The sequence below is a fragment of the Mesocricetus auratus genome, unplaced genomic scaffold, assembly GCF_017639785.1.
Source record: "Mesocricetus auratus isolate SY011 unplaced genomic scaffold, BCM_Maur_2.0 Super-Scaffold_100007, whole genome shotgun sequence".
NCBI classification, from domain to species: domain Eukaryota; kingdom Metazoa; phylum Chordata; class Mammalia; order Rodentia; family Cricetidae; genus Mesocricetus; species Mesocricetus auratus.
This window is the reverse complement of record NW_024429191.1, coordinates 44,095,641-44,113,230: the sequence shown is the minus strand read 5'-3', so window position 1 is coordinate 44,113,230 and position 17,590 is coordinate 44,095,641. Positions and strand designations below refer to the sequence as shown.

The 17,590-nt window shown below is 43.2% G+C and overlaps 1 protein-coding gene across 7 annotated transcripts in view; it reads left to right on the top strand.

Moving 5' to 3' along the window:
* Nucleotides 1-17,590, top strand: part of Arhgap44 (Rho GTPase activating protein 44) — a 153,500-nt gene that overhangs the window by 68,483 nt on the left and 67,427 nt on the right. For 2 of the 7 annotated variants that reach the window (XM_040748862.1, XM_013111642.3), the window contains exons 1-3: nucleotides 9,497-9,639; nucleotides 10,669-10,708; nucleotides 11,308-11,412. In XM_040748862.1, the coding sequence (XP_040604796.1) occupies nucleotides 9,527-9,639; nucleotides 10,669-10,708; nucleotides 11,308-11,412 (258 nt within the window). In that variant the 5' untranslated portion in view covers nucleotides 9,497-9,526. Of the gene's footprint in view, nucleotides 1-9,493; nucleotides 9,640-10,668; nucleotides 10,709-11,307; nucleotides 11,413-17,590 lie in introns of those variants that run through there. The other 5 variants (XM_005067853.4, XM_040748861.1, XM_013111644.3 and 2 more) reach the window with 4 other exon arrangements.

Sequence of the window (17,590 nt, the reverse complement as noted above, 5' to 3'; positions counted from 1 at the left end):
ACGGGTACTGCTGGATACATTCTCTTCCTTGCACTCCTGTCCCTCAACCTGTCAGGCCACTGTTTGCTTTACCTTGAGATTGACACTCTGTAACCGTGGGACCTGTCCCTGTTCCTGGCTCCTGGCCACCTTTGCCATTCATGGTACAATACACACACTGTTCATTGTAGAGGAATAGGAATTTTAAAGCAGCAGAGGTCTGGTGGTTACCATGACGTGTATCTTTTTAAAGGCAGATTGCGTGCGCCTCTTTTTCAAAAGGGATTTATTTCTTTTTATTTTCTGTGTCTGAGTGTTTTGCCTGCTTTGTATGTATATGGACTGCTAGCATGTCTGGTACCTACAGAGACTGGAAGGTATCAGTTCCCTTGGAACTGAAGTTATGGATCGTTGTAAACCACCATGTGGGTGCTGGGAAGTCTGCCTTAGGTTACTATTGCTGTGATGAAACACCATTGCCAAAGCAACATGGGGACAAAAGGACTTATTCGACTTATACTTCCGTATCACAGTTCATCATCGAAGTCTGGGCAGAAACTCAAGCAGGGCAGGAACCTGGAGGTAGGAGCTGATGCAGAGGCCATGGAGGGGTGCTTCTTACTAACTTGCTCCTCATGGTTTACTCAGCCTGATTTCTTATAGAACCCAGAACCACCAGCCCAGAGATGGCACCACCCACAATGGGCTGGGCCCTCCTCCCTCAGTCACTAATTAAGAAAATGCCCTACAGGCTTGCTTGCAGCCTGATCTTATGGGGGCATTTTCTCAATTGAGGCTTCCTCCTCTCAGACAACTTTAGCTTGTATTAAGTTAACCTAAAAATGTTCCACACAGAACCAAATCCTGATCTTTTGAGTGAGCAGCAAGTAGTCTTAACCGCTCGCTGAGTCATCTCTCCAGTCACTCTATCTTTTCATAGATATGCTTGTGTGCCGCCTTCCATGTTAAAATGTTTCCCACAGCTTTCAATGTGAGGTAAATGACATTCAATTTTACCACTTAATTTCAATAGGAGTTCATGCAATTAAGCTATCCCCTTTAGGGTCTTTTAGGAAATGGGCCTCTGTCCCTAGGTGTTCCCATTGAGTTTAGTTCCTTTCCATGCCTCAAATGACATGTTTATTCTGCTTGCACAAAACCATCACACACACACACAAACACACAGGTACATGTACACACAAATGAATGTGAGCACATGTGCATATGCACACGCATTCACAACCACACACACATATGTGCACACTTTAACATTGTTTGCTTCCTGCCCATGATTCTCTTAAACCATCCATAGACACCTTCTGGTTTTTTCTCCTGTTTAAATCTGCCCAGGATGACTGTTTCTCTTGACAGGTTTTAGTGAGCCGCGACAATGCCAGGAATCCTTCTATTCACCCCTTGCCCCCACTACCTCTTTTTTTTGTTGTTGTTCAGCTATTTCTTTCCTGCTCTCCCTCTCTCCTCATCTCTTCCCCTTCCTTCCCTTTTCCCTTTTAAAGAAAATTATACATTTTAAAAACAGATGGTTGTTATTCATTCTATCCTGGAATAATCAATGTTATGTCTTCTATATGTCATCCATAGGTCCATTCTTAAAGCCTTAAGTCAGTTAGAACTGGGCATGGTGGAATGTGCCTGTAATTCCAGTACTTGGGAGGTGAGGCTGGAGGATATAAGTTTAAGGGCAGCTTGGTTACGCAGCAAGATGCTGTCTCAAAGAACAAGCCAGTGAAACCATGTACATGTAACCCCCCATCAGCATGTATAACAGGATTCCATTTCATTCTGTATGGTAGGATAGCTGATATTAAACCATGGGTTGCATTGCATGACGTCTCAATGCCTTGGATATTTCAGTAGGACTCTGTTAAATGGGAACTTCACATCCTGTCTTGCTCTGACTCATCTCTCCACAGAACCTTTTCCCCTCATAGTGTCCTGGGGAGCTGTTCTTTCATGGAAACATCTTGGGTAATCATTGTGACCAACCACTTCCAAATATGTATGACACTGTGACAATCAAGGTTTCTGTGGGTGGTGTCAGTTGTTCTTCTGGGCTTATGAATAGAACAGAGCACCAGTTTTGGATCAGTTTGCCTGGTACCTGTTTTGATTTTAGTCTCTTGAGTGTGAAATAAAAAGAAAATCAAAAAGTCATGACTTGTACCCAGTGTCACTTCTACAGTGCCTGTCACCACAGTGACTCATCTCTTGAACATGATGGAGAAGGCTTGGGCTGGGTATCAAGGGATGTTTGTCTTTCATGTAGGAAGTTGATACTGAGACCCATCTTCACAGCCTGATGCTAGGCCTCTTTGTGGGGTCAGTGCCTCCTGCTGTTCACTGGAGCCTGGGGACACAGCAACACTCCCCTTGGCCACCTGGCCTCCTTCATCTCTTCCAATTCCCATGAGCCCTTTTCTCAAGCACTCAGGCATGCTCCACAATTCTTAAAACCCCATCTGACCTTCGAATCAGTTTCTCAACTTCAGCTTCCAGGAACACACTTGAGCAGAGTGTCTCTAGTAAAAGGGAGTGCTTACCTTGCTGTTCTAGCTGCACAGCTCCAGGGCTTGGTTCTGATGCTTTCCGTTTGCCTGTCTGGTGCTAGCTAGAGTGATTACAACAGGTAGCTGCTAGTGCTGCCAGCATGCTGGCTGTTTCTCTGCCTGGGCAGGGACTGTGGGCAGGCAAGGTGAGGCTCTGCCAAGCATGGGTCCTGGGTAACTTCTGTGACCCTTTGCTTCTGAATGCAGTGTCCCTCTTGTGTGCTGACTGCAGAGCCCTGAGCTCTTGGTCTGGAGTAGGCACAGAAGATTGGCCTTCATTGCCATGGCTGGCCTTATAACTCCTGGCCTTTGGGATCCAGCCACTCTCCAGAAGCCCCCAGCTGTGTCTCCTTGATATCGCTGCTGTGTTTGGTTCCATATCTACCACAGTAGTGGTTTAGTGATGCCACAGCTTCATTCTCTGTGCCTTCTCCTAAAGCTAGAGGTCAAAAGTAGGCAAGAAAAGACATCTTAACATACCCTGTGATTTGTCCTAATGTGCCTACATTGCCTAGAGAAGGATGTTTGATCAGTAACCCTTCCTGCTTTGTTCAGGCTAATCATTACAGGCCCATCTGCTGGCAACCAGGGGAACTGTCACCACTCTAGAAGTGGATACAATTTAAGAATCATCTAGACACAACTGAGTCTTAGAGTTAAAAAAAAAAAGTCCAGCCCAACCTGTTTTAAATCCAGTGGCTGTCCTAAGGCCTTTAGGAGACAGATTTTTTCCTTCAGTAGCAAGCAGCTGTGAGAGTTGGGTAGCTTCCTCAGAAAATGCTTGGAGTATGTAGAGCAGCCATGCTGCCACGAGGGCAGTATGACTGGTTGCTTGGCTGATGGCGTTAGTCAGGTGGAGTAAGTCAAACACTGTTTGTTAAACAAGTCCTTTCCTCCTCTTCCATCCTCGATGATCCTAGATGACATTGCATCTGCCGTCTACTATAATCTTGTGGTGTAGTAGTCAGTTTCCACATCAGTCTGATCAATCAATATCTCTGATGAACATAGCTGCAAAAATTCTCAAAAAAATACTTGCAACCTAAATTCAGGAACAAAAGACTGCCGACAATCATCAGGTTGGCTTCATCTCAGAGATGCAAGGATAGCCTAACATAATTAAATCGGTTATCTTTCAATAGTGTTATTTAGTCTCTGTGAGTTTGTGCACTTTCTGGGTTTTCTGTTGCTGTTGAAATCCAGCTTACTCACCCATGTCTCATAGAATGCAGGATGTGTTTTCACTTTTCTTGTATTTGTTGAGTTTGCTTTGCTTCCTAATACATGGTCAGTTAGAGAGAAATTTCCATAGCTGCTGAGAAAAATGCACGTTCCCCAGTGTTTGGGTAGAGTGTTCTGTAGTCGTCTGTGAAGTCCATTTGAGGTATTGGGTCATTTAAATTGAGAGTTGCTGTTTATTTTTATTTTTTTCCAGATGACCCTGGCTTTCATAGACTCTGCTGAAAGATCATTCTGATGAGCCTACATTTATACATGACTTGATCTTCTTCTGTTGCAGCTGGCAGTATCCTTCCTTTGTTCTGTACAGTTAGTATTTTGACTACTATATGACATGGAAAGTTTCTTTTTTGGTCCTACTTGATGTGCTGTATACCTCTTGAACTGTAGCAGACATCACTTTCCTTAGATTATGGGTTTGTTCTTCTATTGATCTACAATTTCCTCTTTCTCTATACCTACTATTGACAGTTTGGTCTTTTTATAGTGTCCTGGAGTTTCTCTATGTTTGTTTGTTTGTGTGTTTTGAGACAGGGTTTCTGTGTGTAACAGCTCAAGCTGTCCTGGAACTCACTTCCAGGTTTTAGTTTGGGCACCTGAGGACTTTGTCTGGAAATAGGGTCCTGAAGGGTGGGTTGCACTTGTAAATGAGTGAAGTTGGCCATGTAAATCTAGGATCTGGGGTCTGAACTCAGATCCTCATGCTTGTGTAGTAAGTAATTTTTAAAATTAACAAAAACCTTTGGAAATTTCCTACATATTTATAATGCATTTTGATTATATTAACCCTCCATTCACCTTTTTTTTGGTATTTTTCATGAACATGGGTTAGATTGTGCTAAATATTTCTCATTTATGAGATAGTCTTGGTTTTGACATTTAATTAAGCAGTATGATTAATTACACTGAAAGATTTCTGAGGTTAGACCATGTGTGCATTCTAGCAGCTAATCTAACTTGTTCACAATGTGCCAGTTTATGGCCCAGTGTCATTACTGAGCTAAAATCCTTATTTTTCCGTGTACTGCCCTTTTCTAGTTTGGGAATTGTGATTTCAATATGAAATGTCCACCGCTGGCTCCTGTGTTTGAACACTTGTTCCCCAGCTTGGCGGTGCTATTTGGGGAAGGTGTGGAACCTTCAGGAGGTGCGGCGACTGGCTGAAGGCGATGGCTCACTAGGGACAGGCCTTTAGGTTTTACAGCCAAGCTCCCACCTCCTGTCTGTGCTGCTTCCTGGCTACAGCACTGTGAGCAGCTGCCTCACACTCCTGGCTCCACGCCTTCCTTGTCAAGCAGTTGGGCTATATTAGCAGCAACTAATACAGGAATCAACTGTACTTGTTTGATTCTTTTCCCATTATTATCAAAGTAGTTTGTGAACATTTGGAGAGACTTTTTAAGGACCTTTCTTGGCCTTGTGTTTTCCTTTGGGAAAGATATTTAGTTGCTGTCTGAATGTCTTCCGTGTTGATAGGACTGTCCATGCTGTCTATTGACTCTCAAGTCAGTTTTAGCTTGCTTTTGTTTTTCCTAAGCCTTTGGTCCAGATTGTACAAATTTATGAGTCCTGTCATTCCAGAGTCTCATTAATCTTTTAATTGCTGCAGCACCCGTGTCTGTTCTACATCCTTTTCTGTCCTTTCTCTCGTTTTTTGTTTCCCTAGTGAATCTTGTAAAGGTTTGCTTTTTTGTTAGTCTCTTTGAAAAGTTAACTCACAAGATTTTCTAATTTAATCTCTTCATCTTTATTGTTGTTTATTCTGTTTATACTTTTCCAGTATTATTTCATCTTATAAAATAAGCAGCTGGGAGTGTGCATTTTAAGTGCCACTTTGCTGATAAGATTAGGTTTAAAAAAAAAAACTCTACAAAAGTGCCTTCAAATTTGCAATCCAGGGGAAGCAAGATGCACAGGGCTTCTTGAATCACAGGCTGGTTTCAAACTTCCTTGGTACCTGAGGATAACCTTGAACGTACAGTCTTCCTGCTTCTACCCACTCAATGCTGGGATTACAGGTGTGCACCATCACTCTCATTGTCAATGATGGAACCCAGGGTTTTGTGCATGCTAGGCAAACACTCTACCAACTGAGCTATAGCCCAAGCAAATATATTGTCTTTCACCTTTCACCTTGCTCTTTATTGCAATATAAAGTATTGTTGTAGAGAACACTGCCTGTCTTTTCACATATGCTGAGAAGTGTTTGGCAGACTCATTATCTGTGGTGGCTGGAAATGCATTCTTATGTTCACGAACAGAGTTTATTCTCTTTACCACTAGGCCTGGAGTTTATGTATGCCTGTCAGATACATCCTATTGTTTTATGGGTTCAAGCCCCCCTATATCTTTACTGTGTCTCTGTAATAGAATGGTGGTGCTTGCTGATATCTCAGCATGGTTAGTATTTCCCAAAGTTTTATCAGCTTTGACTTGTTTATTTTGTAATCCTTTGAAGTGACTGATAGTTTTTTAAATCATTATATTGCAACATTCTCTCCTAAAGTCAATATGATTAATTACAAATAGTTGGAGATGCAGCTATGTCTAGCATGGGTGAAATCTCAACTTCCATCAGCAGCGCTGCCGATAAACGGCAAAGGGAGATTTGCTTGCCATTTCCCTCTCAAGTTTGGTATTTTAGAAATAGCTGTGTGTGTGTGTGTGTGTGTGTGTGTGTGTGTGTGTGGTGGTTGTTTTATTTTCTCTTCAAGTCTCTTCCTCCTGTTAGATACAGCTTTTCTGACTAGCATTGAGCTATGTAGGGTGTACATCTTTGTGCCTCCCCCAATGCTTCTTGCTACCTGTGGCAGGCTTGGGAGCTGGCCCAAAGTGAGAGAACTAGCCCTGCCCTACCCCAGCTACAGCCCACAGGAGAATGGGACCTGCTCCCAACCTGGGGAGCACATTAGAGCTAACCCTGTTATTGGGGGTTGCAGGTGAGCTAGCCCTGAGGACTTGAGAGCTGACCCTGCACCACCTCATATGCCCCCTACAACAATCAGGAGACAGGACCCTGCACCTTTCCTGGGCAAAACAGTAGAGCTGGCCCTGGCTATATGAGTGAAGGGGACCCAGATCTGAGGGCCTGAGAGCAGGAGAGCTGGCCCTGCTCCTTGCTGCAGGCTGCTTTGGGTTAGCTAGCCTAGGCAGTGCTGGAGAGTTCATCCTGGTAGTGATGATGACAGAAAGTTAGCAAGATGAGCTACCACACAGTCCCAGAACAAGAGCTACGTGTTGGCCACCCCAACATCCACCGAATCTATGAACTGTTGGAGCATGTGAAGGGGACAAACCTATAGATCCCAAACAGCAGGATCTCCATGTCACAGGACAGCAAAAGGTTATTTAAATAATTCCATCTTTTGATTTTAACTAGAATGTTTCATCTGAGTGTGTTTTCTGATATATTTGATCTCATGTATACTATCTTTTTGCTTCATTTTTCTATTTTGCCTCACTGACCACTGTAGTTTCCCTATGTTGCAGTGGTTAAGCTTTGCTTTAGTTATTTTTTAATTATTTAGCCTCTAGTAGATCCATAGCCTACTTTTAACATACCAGGAATGCTCTTGAATGTAAAATAAGTCTCAGCTTAAAATAATCAAGGTCATCACTTCAATCTTGCTGAAGAATGATGCCAGAAACTTGGAACATTAACTTTGTTACTTCCTCTCCTGGACTTCTGGGATATTGTCTGGTATCACAGTTTTATGTTTAATGAGATTTTTCTGCTGTACTTTTTTTTTTTTTTTTTTGGTTTTACAAGACAGGGTTTCTCTGTATTGTTTTGGAGGCTGTTGGTCCAGCCTGGCCTCGAACTCACAGAGATCCACCTGCCTCTGCCTCCCGAGTGCTGGGATTAAAGGCGTGCGCCACCACCGCCCGGCCTCTGCTGTACTTTTAAAACTCACTTTAAGTATGCTGTCTTTGGTAGTTTGTGAATCTTAATGCATATGCTAGTCTATGATGACATCTCTGCAACAAAATTCCACCACTTTCCCTCCTTGCTGGGCATGAAGTCAGAGGCAGGTGGATCTTGTTGAGTTCAAAATCAGCCTGGTCTCTGTAGCAAGTTTCAGGCCAGCCAGGGCTACAAAGGGACTCTATCTCAAACAAAACAAAACAAAAAGCAAGCAAACAAACAAATCAAAAAAACTTTCTCATGCTGCCTTATCATAGGCAAACCTGCTCCAGCCCCATGCTAGGAGTCACCATCAAAGCTTTTGGTTGTAGTGTTATAGCTGAGTTTTTCCCAGAAGGCTCTGTAAATAGAGTCATTGTCTGTATAACCCTTTGTTGATTGTTTTTGTGCATAGAGCATATGCTTTGACCTTGAACTGAGTGATGACATGTGTCAGTATTCCACTCCTATGACTGGATAGTGTTCTTTAATAGAAATGTTCCAGAACCTCTTCACCTGCTGGAGGACATAAAGGTTGTCCCCAGATTTTGATTGTTCAGAGGTGTGTTTATGAGTATAGGATGCATGAAGTTCATTTCTCTGAAGCAACATTGCTAGGTCACATGGCAAGTGTACGTTCCAGTTTATAAGAAACTGCCAGTGATTCTTCACTGGCCCATGCCCCAACAACTCATTAACTTTTCAGTGTCAGATTCTTTAGAGCTTGGGGTGTGTGTGTGTGTGTGTGTGTGTGTGTGTGTGTGTGTGTGTGCTAACTGCATATCTTCCTTGGTAACGTTTTATTTCCTTGTTCATTATTTTTGCCTCTTTTTTCAGTAGCAGGGATAGAACCCAAGGCTGTGTATCTGTCAGGCCAATGCTGTACCACTGAGCCGTAGTCCCGATTCTGTGCTTATTTTAGTAGATTCTTTTTCTTATTACTGACTTGGACAATTCTGTATATAATTTTCATATCATTCCTTTATCATGTGATATGCAAATATTTCTCTCTGTGGGTTTTCTTTTATCTTTTAGCGGGATTTTTCATAGAGCAAAAGCTTTTCATTTTGCTAGAAGTCTGATGTGTCAATTCTTTTTCTTTTATGCAGAATGCTTTTAATGTTATCACTTAGAGCCCACAGTTCTAATGAAGGTCACAGACATTTCTTTCTCTGCCTGAAAATTCCATATTTTTCTGTTCTGTTGAAACCTATAGTCTATTGTGATTAATTTGTATAGATGGCACAAGGCCAGGATTCACACCTTTTGCATATTGTGCTCCATGATAGTTTGTTAGATGCTTTCTTCTCCTCAAATAGTTGTTGTTCCTTTTTCAAGATTACTTGGTCATAAGTTTGGATCTATTTCTGGCTGGTACATTCTATCCTGTTGTCAATGCCATTCTCCTGGCTATTTAATTTTAAAATCCGGTCATGTGAGTGCTATAACTTATTTTGCTTTTAGAGTTGCTTTAGTTATTTCCCTTTTTCTTCATGGTACTGTCCACGTTGGAGTTGGTTTGTTTATCTCTACAGTACGTCCTGCTGTGAGCACTTTAGGGAAGAATTGGTACCTTCACTCTACTGAGTTCTCTAGTTCACAGACATTCTATGTCTCTCTACTTAATTTAGACAGTCTGCCAATTATTTCATAACCACTCTGGAATTTCCTGATATATTAGTTACATTTCTATTGCCGTGATAAAATACTGTGACCAAGATGACTTATAGAAAGTTTTATTTGGGCTTATGTTTCCAGAGCGTTAGAGTCCATGCCGGTGGAGTGAAGACATGGTAGTAGGAGAGGAAGCTGAGGGCTCACGTTTACAACTGCAAGCATGAAGCACAGAGAGGAAATGTCACAAGTCTTTAAACTCTCAAAGCCTACCTCCAAGGGAATACTGCCTCTGTCAAGAGCACACCATCTAAACCTGCCCAAACAGAGCCACCAGTGAGCATCAAATATTTAAACATCTGACCTTATAGGGGTCATTCTTCTTCAAATCATCACACATAGCTTTCAGGCTCTTTATGTATTTTGATAGATTGATACCTAAGAACTTAATCACCTGAAACCATTGCTAAGAATATTTTCAAGGGTCTGTTGCTAGTATGTGGAGAGATTTTATGTTTGTATATTTACCTTATTTAATGCATTCTTGCTGGGGTTTTATTTGTTTGGGTTTTGGTCTTTTTTAATTTATTTTTTTGGACAGGGTCTCACTATGTGGCCTTGGCTGGCCTAGAACACTGTAGATCAAACTCAGAGGTCCACTTGCCTCTGCCTCCTGAGTGCTAGGATTAAAAGCAAATGCCACCATGCCTGACTCGCTGAATTTTTGAGGGAGAGGCATTTCATTTTCTTGTCATTTTCTGCTTTGATTATGTCAGCTGCAACTAGGTTCTAACATGGCTTGATAGTCAAGCCATAACAAGAGTCTCTGCATTCATTGCTAGGATTCAGTACTATCTTTGTGTTTGCTATTTATAAATTGTGCCTTTGGATCCTGCTATTTTTGTCTGCTGTTATAGGCAAGACTGAATGCTTGGGTGTGGCAGTCTTCTTAAGAAAAAAAATAGAAGTCTGATTATTGTCCTTGATGCAGGTCCAAGTCTGTGGTAGGACACTCCAGAGCACCTTGAACATTGTGCTTTGCTGGCATGCTAGTTAATTAGTACTTCTGGAAAATTCTAGAATTGTCTTTATCCTCTCCTGTTTAGAGTTTCTGCTACTCTTGTCTGCTTCTCTGGAGTTGCTATGAAAGAACAGCAGAATTTGTTATTAGACTGTGTTCTTATCTAAATATATGTGTATTAATACATGTATATATAAATGTGTACATGTGTTAACATGTATGTGTGAATGTGTGTATGTGTTAACATATGCACATATAAATGTGAACGTGTATTAACATGTATATGTGTGTATGTATAAATGTATGCATGTATTTGCTGACCATTTTCTCCATTTTCCTTGTAGGGCAGAAAAGACTGAAGTTCTGAGTGAAGACCTTCTCCAGGTAGGTTGTCTCTTACCTTGCCTATTAGACCCCAAGGATGTTTCGCTTTCATGCCTCTGCTACACCCATGAAAACTCTTAGGGAGTGAAACTCTATTTTTTTCGACAGTGCTTTCTATTTTGACTCTCCAGAGATGTAAGCCCCCGTCTGTGGTTCTAACCAACCACATAGTACTTGGGTGACATGCTTCAGTACTGAACATGTGCAGACATTTCTCCCTGCCATTCCCTAAATAAGACAATGTCAGAGCTGTTGTCACAAGCTTTGCATTGTATGAAGCACAGTGAGTATCCCAGAGTCAGTTGCAGATACACCATGGGATATGTATGGGCCATATGCAAATATATTTATTTTAGCCTGTGTGGGGCTTGGTAGTTGAGGGTATCCAGGAGGTAATCTCGCTAAGATACTAGCTTAGATAAGATTTGTGAGGAAAAGAGTCAGTGAGTACCAGGGGAGCCCCTAGGCTGTGGTTCCCCCCACCCATTAGCTCTCCAACACTGGGCATTTTCTGTCCAGAAATCCTTGCGTCTGTGGTAACAGGTCACCATTATCTACTCCTGACCTCTGATTCACTGTGCCTCCCACTGTCCATGCAGGTGGAGAAGCGCCTAGAACTGGTGAAACAAGTGTCCCACAGCACACACAAGAAGCTCACTGCGTGTCTACAGGGCCAGCAAGGAGCAGAGGCCGACAAGCGCTCAGTAAGTACCCTGTGCTGAGCCCAGGCAGCTTAAAACCTGTGTCCTGGCACCCAGCATCCCACCCCCAGGGCAGCTGATTCCCAGGCTACTCATGTGTCTGCAAGTCAGCCAAGCAGCCTTGGTGCTTATTCCTGCTGTGATGGAGATTTTGCTCTTTATCCCTGCCTGAAGCATCACCTTTCCCATCCAAGGTGAGGCCCCCTTCCTGGGGCAGGCACCCCAGGATGTCAGGACCATGCTTAAGTGCTTACGATCCTACCTCTGAGGGAGTGTTACCCTCCATGGACACCTTTTATTGATTCAGCCTTAGTAGTATCAACAGTCTACAGAAAGCAGTGTACCGTGAGCACTGATGATTCCAGGGATCTAGACAGACTCTGGAAGTTGTTTCTACTGTAATGAGGTAACAGAGAATGCCTGCTAGATAAAGCTGCTCCCATGCCTTTCTTTTTAACTGATTCCAATAACAGCACGCACCGTGAATGTTCTCATACTCAGCAGTAAGTGGTGTAAACAGCCTTTTTGTCTTTCCTCTTTTCCCCTATCTACTCCAGTTCCACATAAGCGCAAAAGATACTTGTAGAAGTAAGTGTGTGTGTGTGTATGTGTGTGTATGTGTGCGCGTGTGCATGGGGGAGTTCACTTGGGGGTGTGGTGCATGTGTACCTTGGGTGGCGTTCCTTAGAAACCATTCAACCATTCTCTCCTTGTTTTGAGACAAGAGTCTTTCACTGGTTTGAAACTTACCAAGTAGGCTAACCTGACTGGTCATCAAGCCCCAGAAATTTGCCTGCGTCTGCCTCCCCAGCACTGGAATTATAGGTATGCACCACCACACCTGGCATTTATTTGAAAAAAACAAAATAAAAAGGTTCTGGGAATTGAACTTAGGACATTGTGTTTGCAAGACAAGTGCTCACTGACTGAGCTGTGTTGGTTTTATCATGGGTATTTTGCAATCTAGGATGGTATTAGTAATAATTGTCAACCTGACAACATCCAGAATGATCTGTCTGGGAGATGGACCTGGGCATGCTGTGGGAATTATCTTAATTCCACAGAGGCAGGAAGAACTGCCCACCATGGGAGGCACCATACCCTGGGTGAGCTCTTAAGTTCAGCAGCAGCAGCATTCCTTGCTGCCTATTCCTGACTGGATATTAGCCTTGGCTGTTGAGAGTCACATAATGAACGAATGTGGCCTAGACTGAATGAATGTGCCCCATGCTTCCTTCTGTCTCCTGCACAAGTACCAGCACCAGCCTGCGTTGCTTTAGCCCTCATTTTCTTTCTTGTCCCAAACTCTTAGTGTTTTGGATTTCAAATATTTGGAATTTTGGAATATCATGTGAGTCCATAGTGAGGTACCCTGGGGCTCAGACATAAGTCTAAACATGAAATTTGTTTCATGTCATCTATTACACACAATCTGAACATGATGTTATTTAATATTTTGGTGCATCTCTGTTTTCACTGTCACATGTGGCCGGATGTGGAATTTTCACTGATGGCTTCTGGTCAGTGCTCAGATGTTTCAGATTTTGGAACATTTGGGTTTGGGGATTTCAGATTGGGGATGTTCAAACTCTGTTTTTAGTAGGAATCCCTTGTGTGGGATATAAATAAAACCTCCTCAGCTCTGGAAAATATCTATAGACATAATCAAGCATGTGTCAGAAATTTCAGTAGGGTGGTCCTGAGTAGTCCTGAAGAGGAGCTTGCAAAATGCCTTTGGATATGAGCTCCCTTGACCAACGGTGGTCAACAACCTGGGTTGTTGTTCCAGATAGGGACCTGGAGCTCAGGTAACCTTTGACCTACATCCTTTCTTTTGCTGCAATATAACTGGTTCTAAGTGTAGTATATTTTTCTTTCAAGAGTCTCATTTGAGAGCCAAGTGTGGTGGCACACACCTGTAACCTCCACACTCTGGAGGTGGATGAAGGATCATGAGCTGCAGGCTAGCCTTGGATGCATAGTGAGTTTGAGGTCTGGCTGGGCTATGGAAGACCTTGTTGACAGACAAAACAAAATAGAAGAGTTTAATTTTAATGTTTCTGCTGGAGGTTTGAAACCAGCCTTAGAGGTTGACAGTGAAATGACACTAACATAATTTCCTGGGGTAAGACAGAATTACCTAATATGTGAAGTTTTAGCTAGGTTGTGAGTTGTGTCAAGTCAATTCCGTCGTCAAGTTAGCAGACAGTGGCTTATTCCTAGAGCCTTTGAGGTGTATCCTAGCTAACAGATCTGTAAGCTTCAGAGAAAGAGGAGGGAAGTGGCATAAGTAGGGGCTGCAGGAGTTTGGGGTACACCTGACAAGTCAGGGCTAGGACTTGGACCTCATCCTTAAAGGTGCCGTGGCATCCCATTTGCTTATCATGGTGGGCATGGTAGAAGGGAGGCCCAAGTAGATACATATGGGCATGACCTAGGTGACACCACAGGGAACGAAGGGCCAGCATACCTGAAGATGCTGCTGGCAGAATATTCAACTGTGCTTTGAATGGATACGGAGTGCCAGAAGAGAAGGACCTGAGTGGTCACTGACTCTTAGAGCTGATATTGCCCAGAGGGAGATATGATCTGAGAAGACTAATGGCCTTTGAGTCAGGAACACAGGACCTACAGTTTTGGAAGCCTTCCTAGGAGGGTCTAGCAAAGATCTACTCACTGACTCAGCCTCCATCCCAGATGGTATCCTTTATTCTCCCCTTTTCAGAATCCTCAGGCAGGCTTCCCAGAAACCCTGCTGGCTCTTCTCTGTGAATGTCTCCTTCGCTTTGGAGTGATCCACTCTGGTCCCTGTGGTTGTCATGTGATGGTGGTTTCCATCACTCTTCTTCCTCTCCATATTTCATCTCTTCTCCCTCCCACGCAGGTATCTAACATGGGTATGAGATGAGGCCACTGTCCTACCAAAGGGCTCCCATCCACTGTGGAGCAGAGGCTGGACTCTTTAACGAGTCCCCCATCCATTATTCTGTGCTCAGCTCTTGTCCTATCTTTCTCTCATTCTCCTCCAGTGGCACTGATGTATTTCTGAGAGCTGCATCCCTGTCCATGAGAGCCTTTGAATTTGCTCTGGCCTCTGTGTGCAATTCTTTCCAAGCATTTGAGGCCAATGACTTTAATTCATTGCTCTTCTCAGTCTCCACCTTATCATCAAAGAAACCCCAAAAACCCAGGGCTTCTTCCTTTGCCACAGCCTGTCACCCTGCCTCATTTTTGTCACAGTGCATATTAGTGCCCGAAGCACCATGATGACTGATCTCTGTCACTGATAACCAAGCTCTATGGGAACAGGGGTCTGATGTCCACCAGCTGTGTTCTCAGTGCCTGAAACAGGGCCTGTTACACGGTAGGCGGTGATAAAAATAGACCAATGTCAGGAACAGGCAGTCCAAGAGTATTTGAGGCACAGGATCTGCCTGACACGCTAGCCCACCAATTTAAAATACCAGGCAATTTAGTGAGAGGGCTCTCAGGTCAAGCCTGGAGTCTCCAGTGAAGTGAAGTTGCTTTTGCCTTTGGCCTGACCTTGAGTGAGTGATTGACTTCATAAGCCTTGGCTCCCTCATTTGGAAAATGGTGATAGCAATGATTTCTTACCCTGTGGGGTTATTTGTGAGTTTAATGAGGTAGTACTTGTAAATGACTGCACGGTGTTTAATGCAACTATGGTCAGAGCAAGATGCCTTAGCCTTTAGGGGATTAAATCACACAAGCTGCTTTGTAGGACAGAGAATTGCAGGATAGTAGAAAGCAGTTTTCCAACTCACATGAGAGAATACAAATACAGATACATGTATGTAAGAGAGAGATTTTTATACCTGAGCCATCTTACAAACCATGCTTCCTAAACCCAGGATAATGTTAGAAAGAACAGTCACTTCAGACATGACAGATTGATCCATCTGAACCTGGGGACATTCTGTCTTTTCTTGTCTTATCCTTAAGTTTTTAATGTGAACTCCAGAGCTGGGGACAAGTTCATTTTAATATCTTATCTTTGTCCCTGAAAACTGCTGGTTGACTTGAAATCTGCTGCACCAGGATCAGGACCAACATGGATCCTTGGTAACAGAGGGGAACAAGTTTAGCAGCTGGGGGTCCGTATATATGAGATGGGGTGGGCAGAGAGTGGGAGAAAGCAGCTAAGACCTGGGTGGTGGATGGTGGTAGCTATGAGGTGGCTACAGAACCTGTTTAGGTGGACTGCCTACCTTGACCTCAGGTCATTTCCTTAGAAGTAGATGTGAACTCTGGCCTGTTGGGGTTACAGCCCACTAGCTTCCATCCCACCTGCTATCTTGAGGGTGGGCTGTCCCATCCCTCTTAATGTTAAGGTACCACCTCACTTCTTTCTTTGCCCCTGATGGCTTCCTTCTGATTTCTTGATTCCTAAACCATCTACATGAATAAAAAATATCAGTTGTTTTATTACCCCTCCTGTTGTGGAATCATCTTTTTGTACTCTGAAGATTTGTCACTCGATTCGTTTAATAAAAGCTGAATGGCCAGTAGGTAGGATTTTGGGGACAGAGAGGATGCCGAGAAGAGGGGCGTAGTCACAAGGAGACACCGTGAGATGCAGAAGAAGCAGGATGTGCAGGAGAGGTAACAAGCCATGAGCCATGCAACAGCACACAGATTAATAGACATGGATAATTTAAGTTATAAGAGCTGGCTAAGAACAAACCTAAGCGATTATTGGAGGTTTCATAATTAATAGTAAGTCTCTTTGTGGTTATTTGGGAGCCAGCAGGTGGGACAAAAAAGAATGCTCACACCCTCTTCTTCCTTGGAATCCAAGCCCTGAGATTCATCTTCATCTCTTCCCTAGAGGGATAGTTAAACCATTAGTAAAGGACTTGTCTAAGTACGTTGTCATTCCCTCAGTGATTCACCTAGTTTTTAAAGGCTCTAGGTGTAATAATAGGAAATGGTATGAAAGACACCTGCACATAAGCAGGAGGACAAGGCCTAGAGTGAAGAATGACACTTTGCTTACTAGCCTTGTCGCAGTGACAAACTACCTAAGTGGGGATGGTTGTTTTGGCTCATGGTTTCAGAGGACATTGGTCCATTGTGGGGAAAAGGCGTGGCTGGCAGCAGGGCTTGTGCTGTGACTTGTTCACATGTCAGAGTATCAGAATACAGTGTCGGCTGGAATGAGGGCTGACCTCTATCAAATGTGTATCCCAGGTGGACTGTGACCACCATCACATCTGCCATCCCATGACCAAAAGGTTCCACAGACTCCCAGAACAGTCCCACCAAATGGGACCAACTGTTCACACACATGAACCAGTGGGGAACATTTTACAGTTAAGCATAGCATATGCTAATGTTTATGAAGCTATAGTAAAAATGAACGCACACGATGCAAGAGCAAGCTAAGATATGCTTAGAATTTGAATAAAAGGGTGCACAAGAAACTGGGCACCATCATGGCATCTGGTGAAGACTGAGGGATGTCCCTTCACACAGATAGACAACATTCTCTTAGCCCATGGATGTGTGAGATGTTTCTGCCATCTGGTTGTAATAGGGAGATGGCAGTCACACTGATGAACATGCTTTGTTCAGGTACTTGTTTGTAGCTCGCAGGGGCTTGTACCCCAAAGTGGAATGGTAGTTTTGGGTAGTCTTGAAGCTACTACTGAACTTTGCCACAGTGAAGGACCTTTGAAATTTCCAACAAGAATGCCCTTCTAGGGCTGGAGAAATGGCTCAGCAGTTAAAGGCTGGGCTTACAACCAAAACTACAAGAATGCCCTTCTTTGAATGTTAAACCAATGTTTATTTTCTATTTAAATAAACGTTAAATAGAGCCATCCGTGTGGGTGTGTGAGAGTGGCAGTTCGTTGTTTGGATGACTGATTGGGTTTCCTTAGTCACTAATGAGCCGGGTTGCCTTTTCATGAGCTCACTGGTTTTGCTGTGCGCTGTAATCGTACATGAGCACTTTTCTCTGTTGAGTATGTGATGTCTTGTTTTAAAAGTAGGTTGGGTAGACTTTTCAAAAAAAGAGTGTTTGGGGGAAATGAATGCATTGCTCAAAACTTTGTGAACATGATTATGAAATAGTCTGTTATTTTTCCTTTTTGTTATCCCACTTCCATTTTCCAAAGTAGCATATTGATTAATTTACCATTTTTTTTCATCTCTTAAC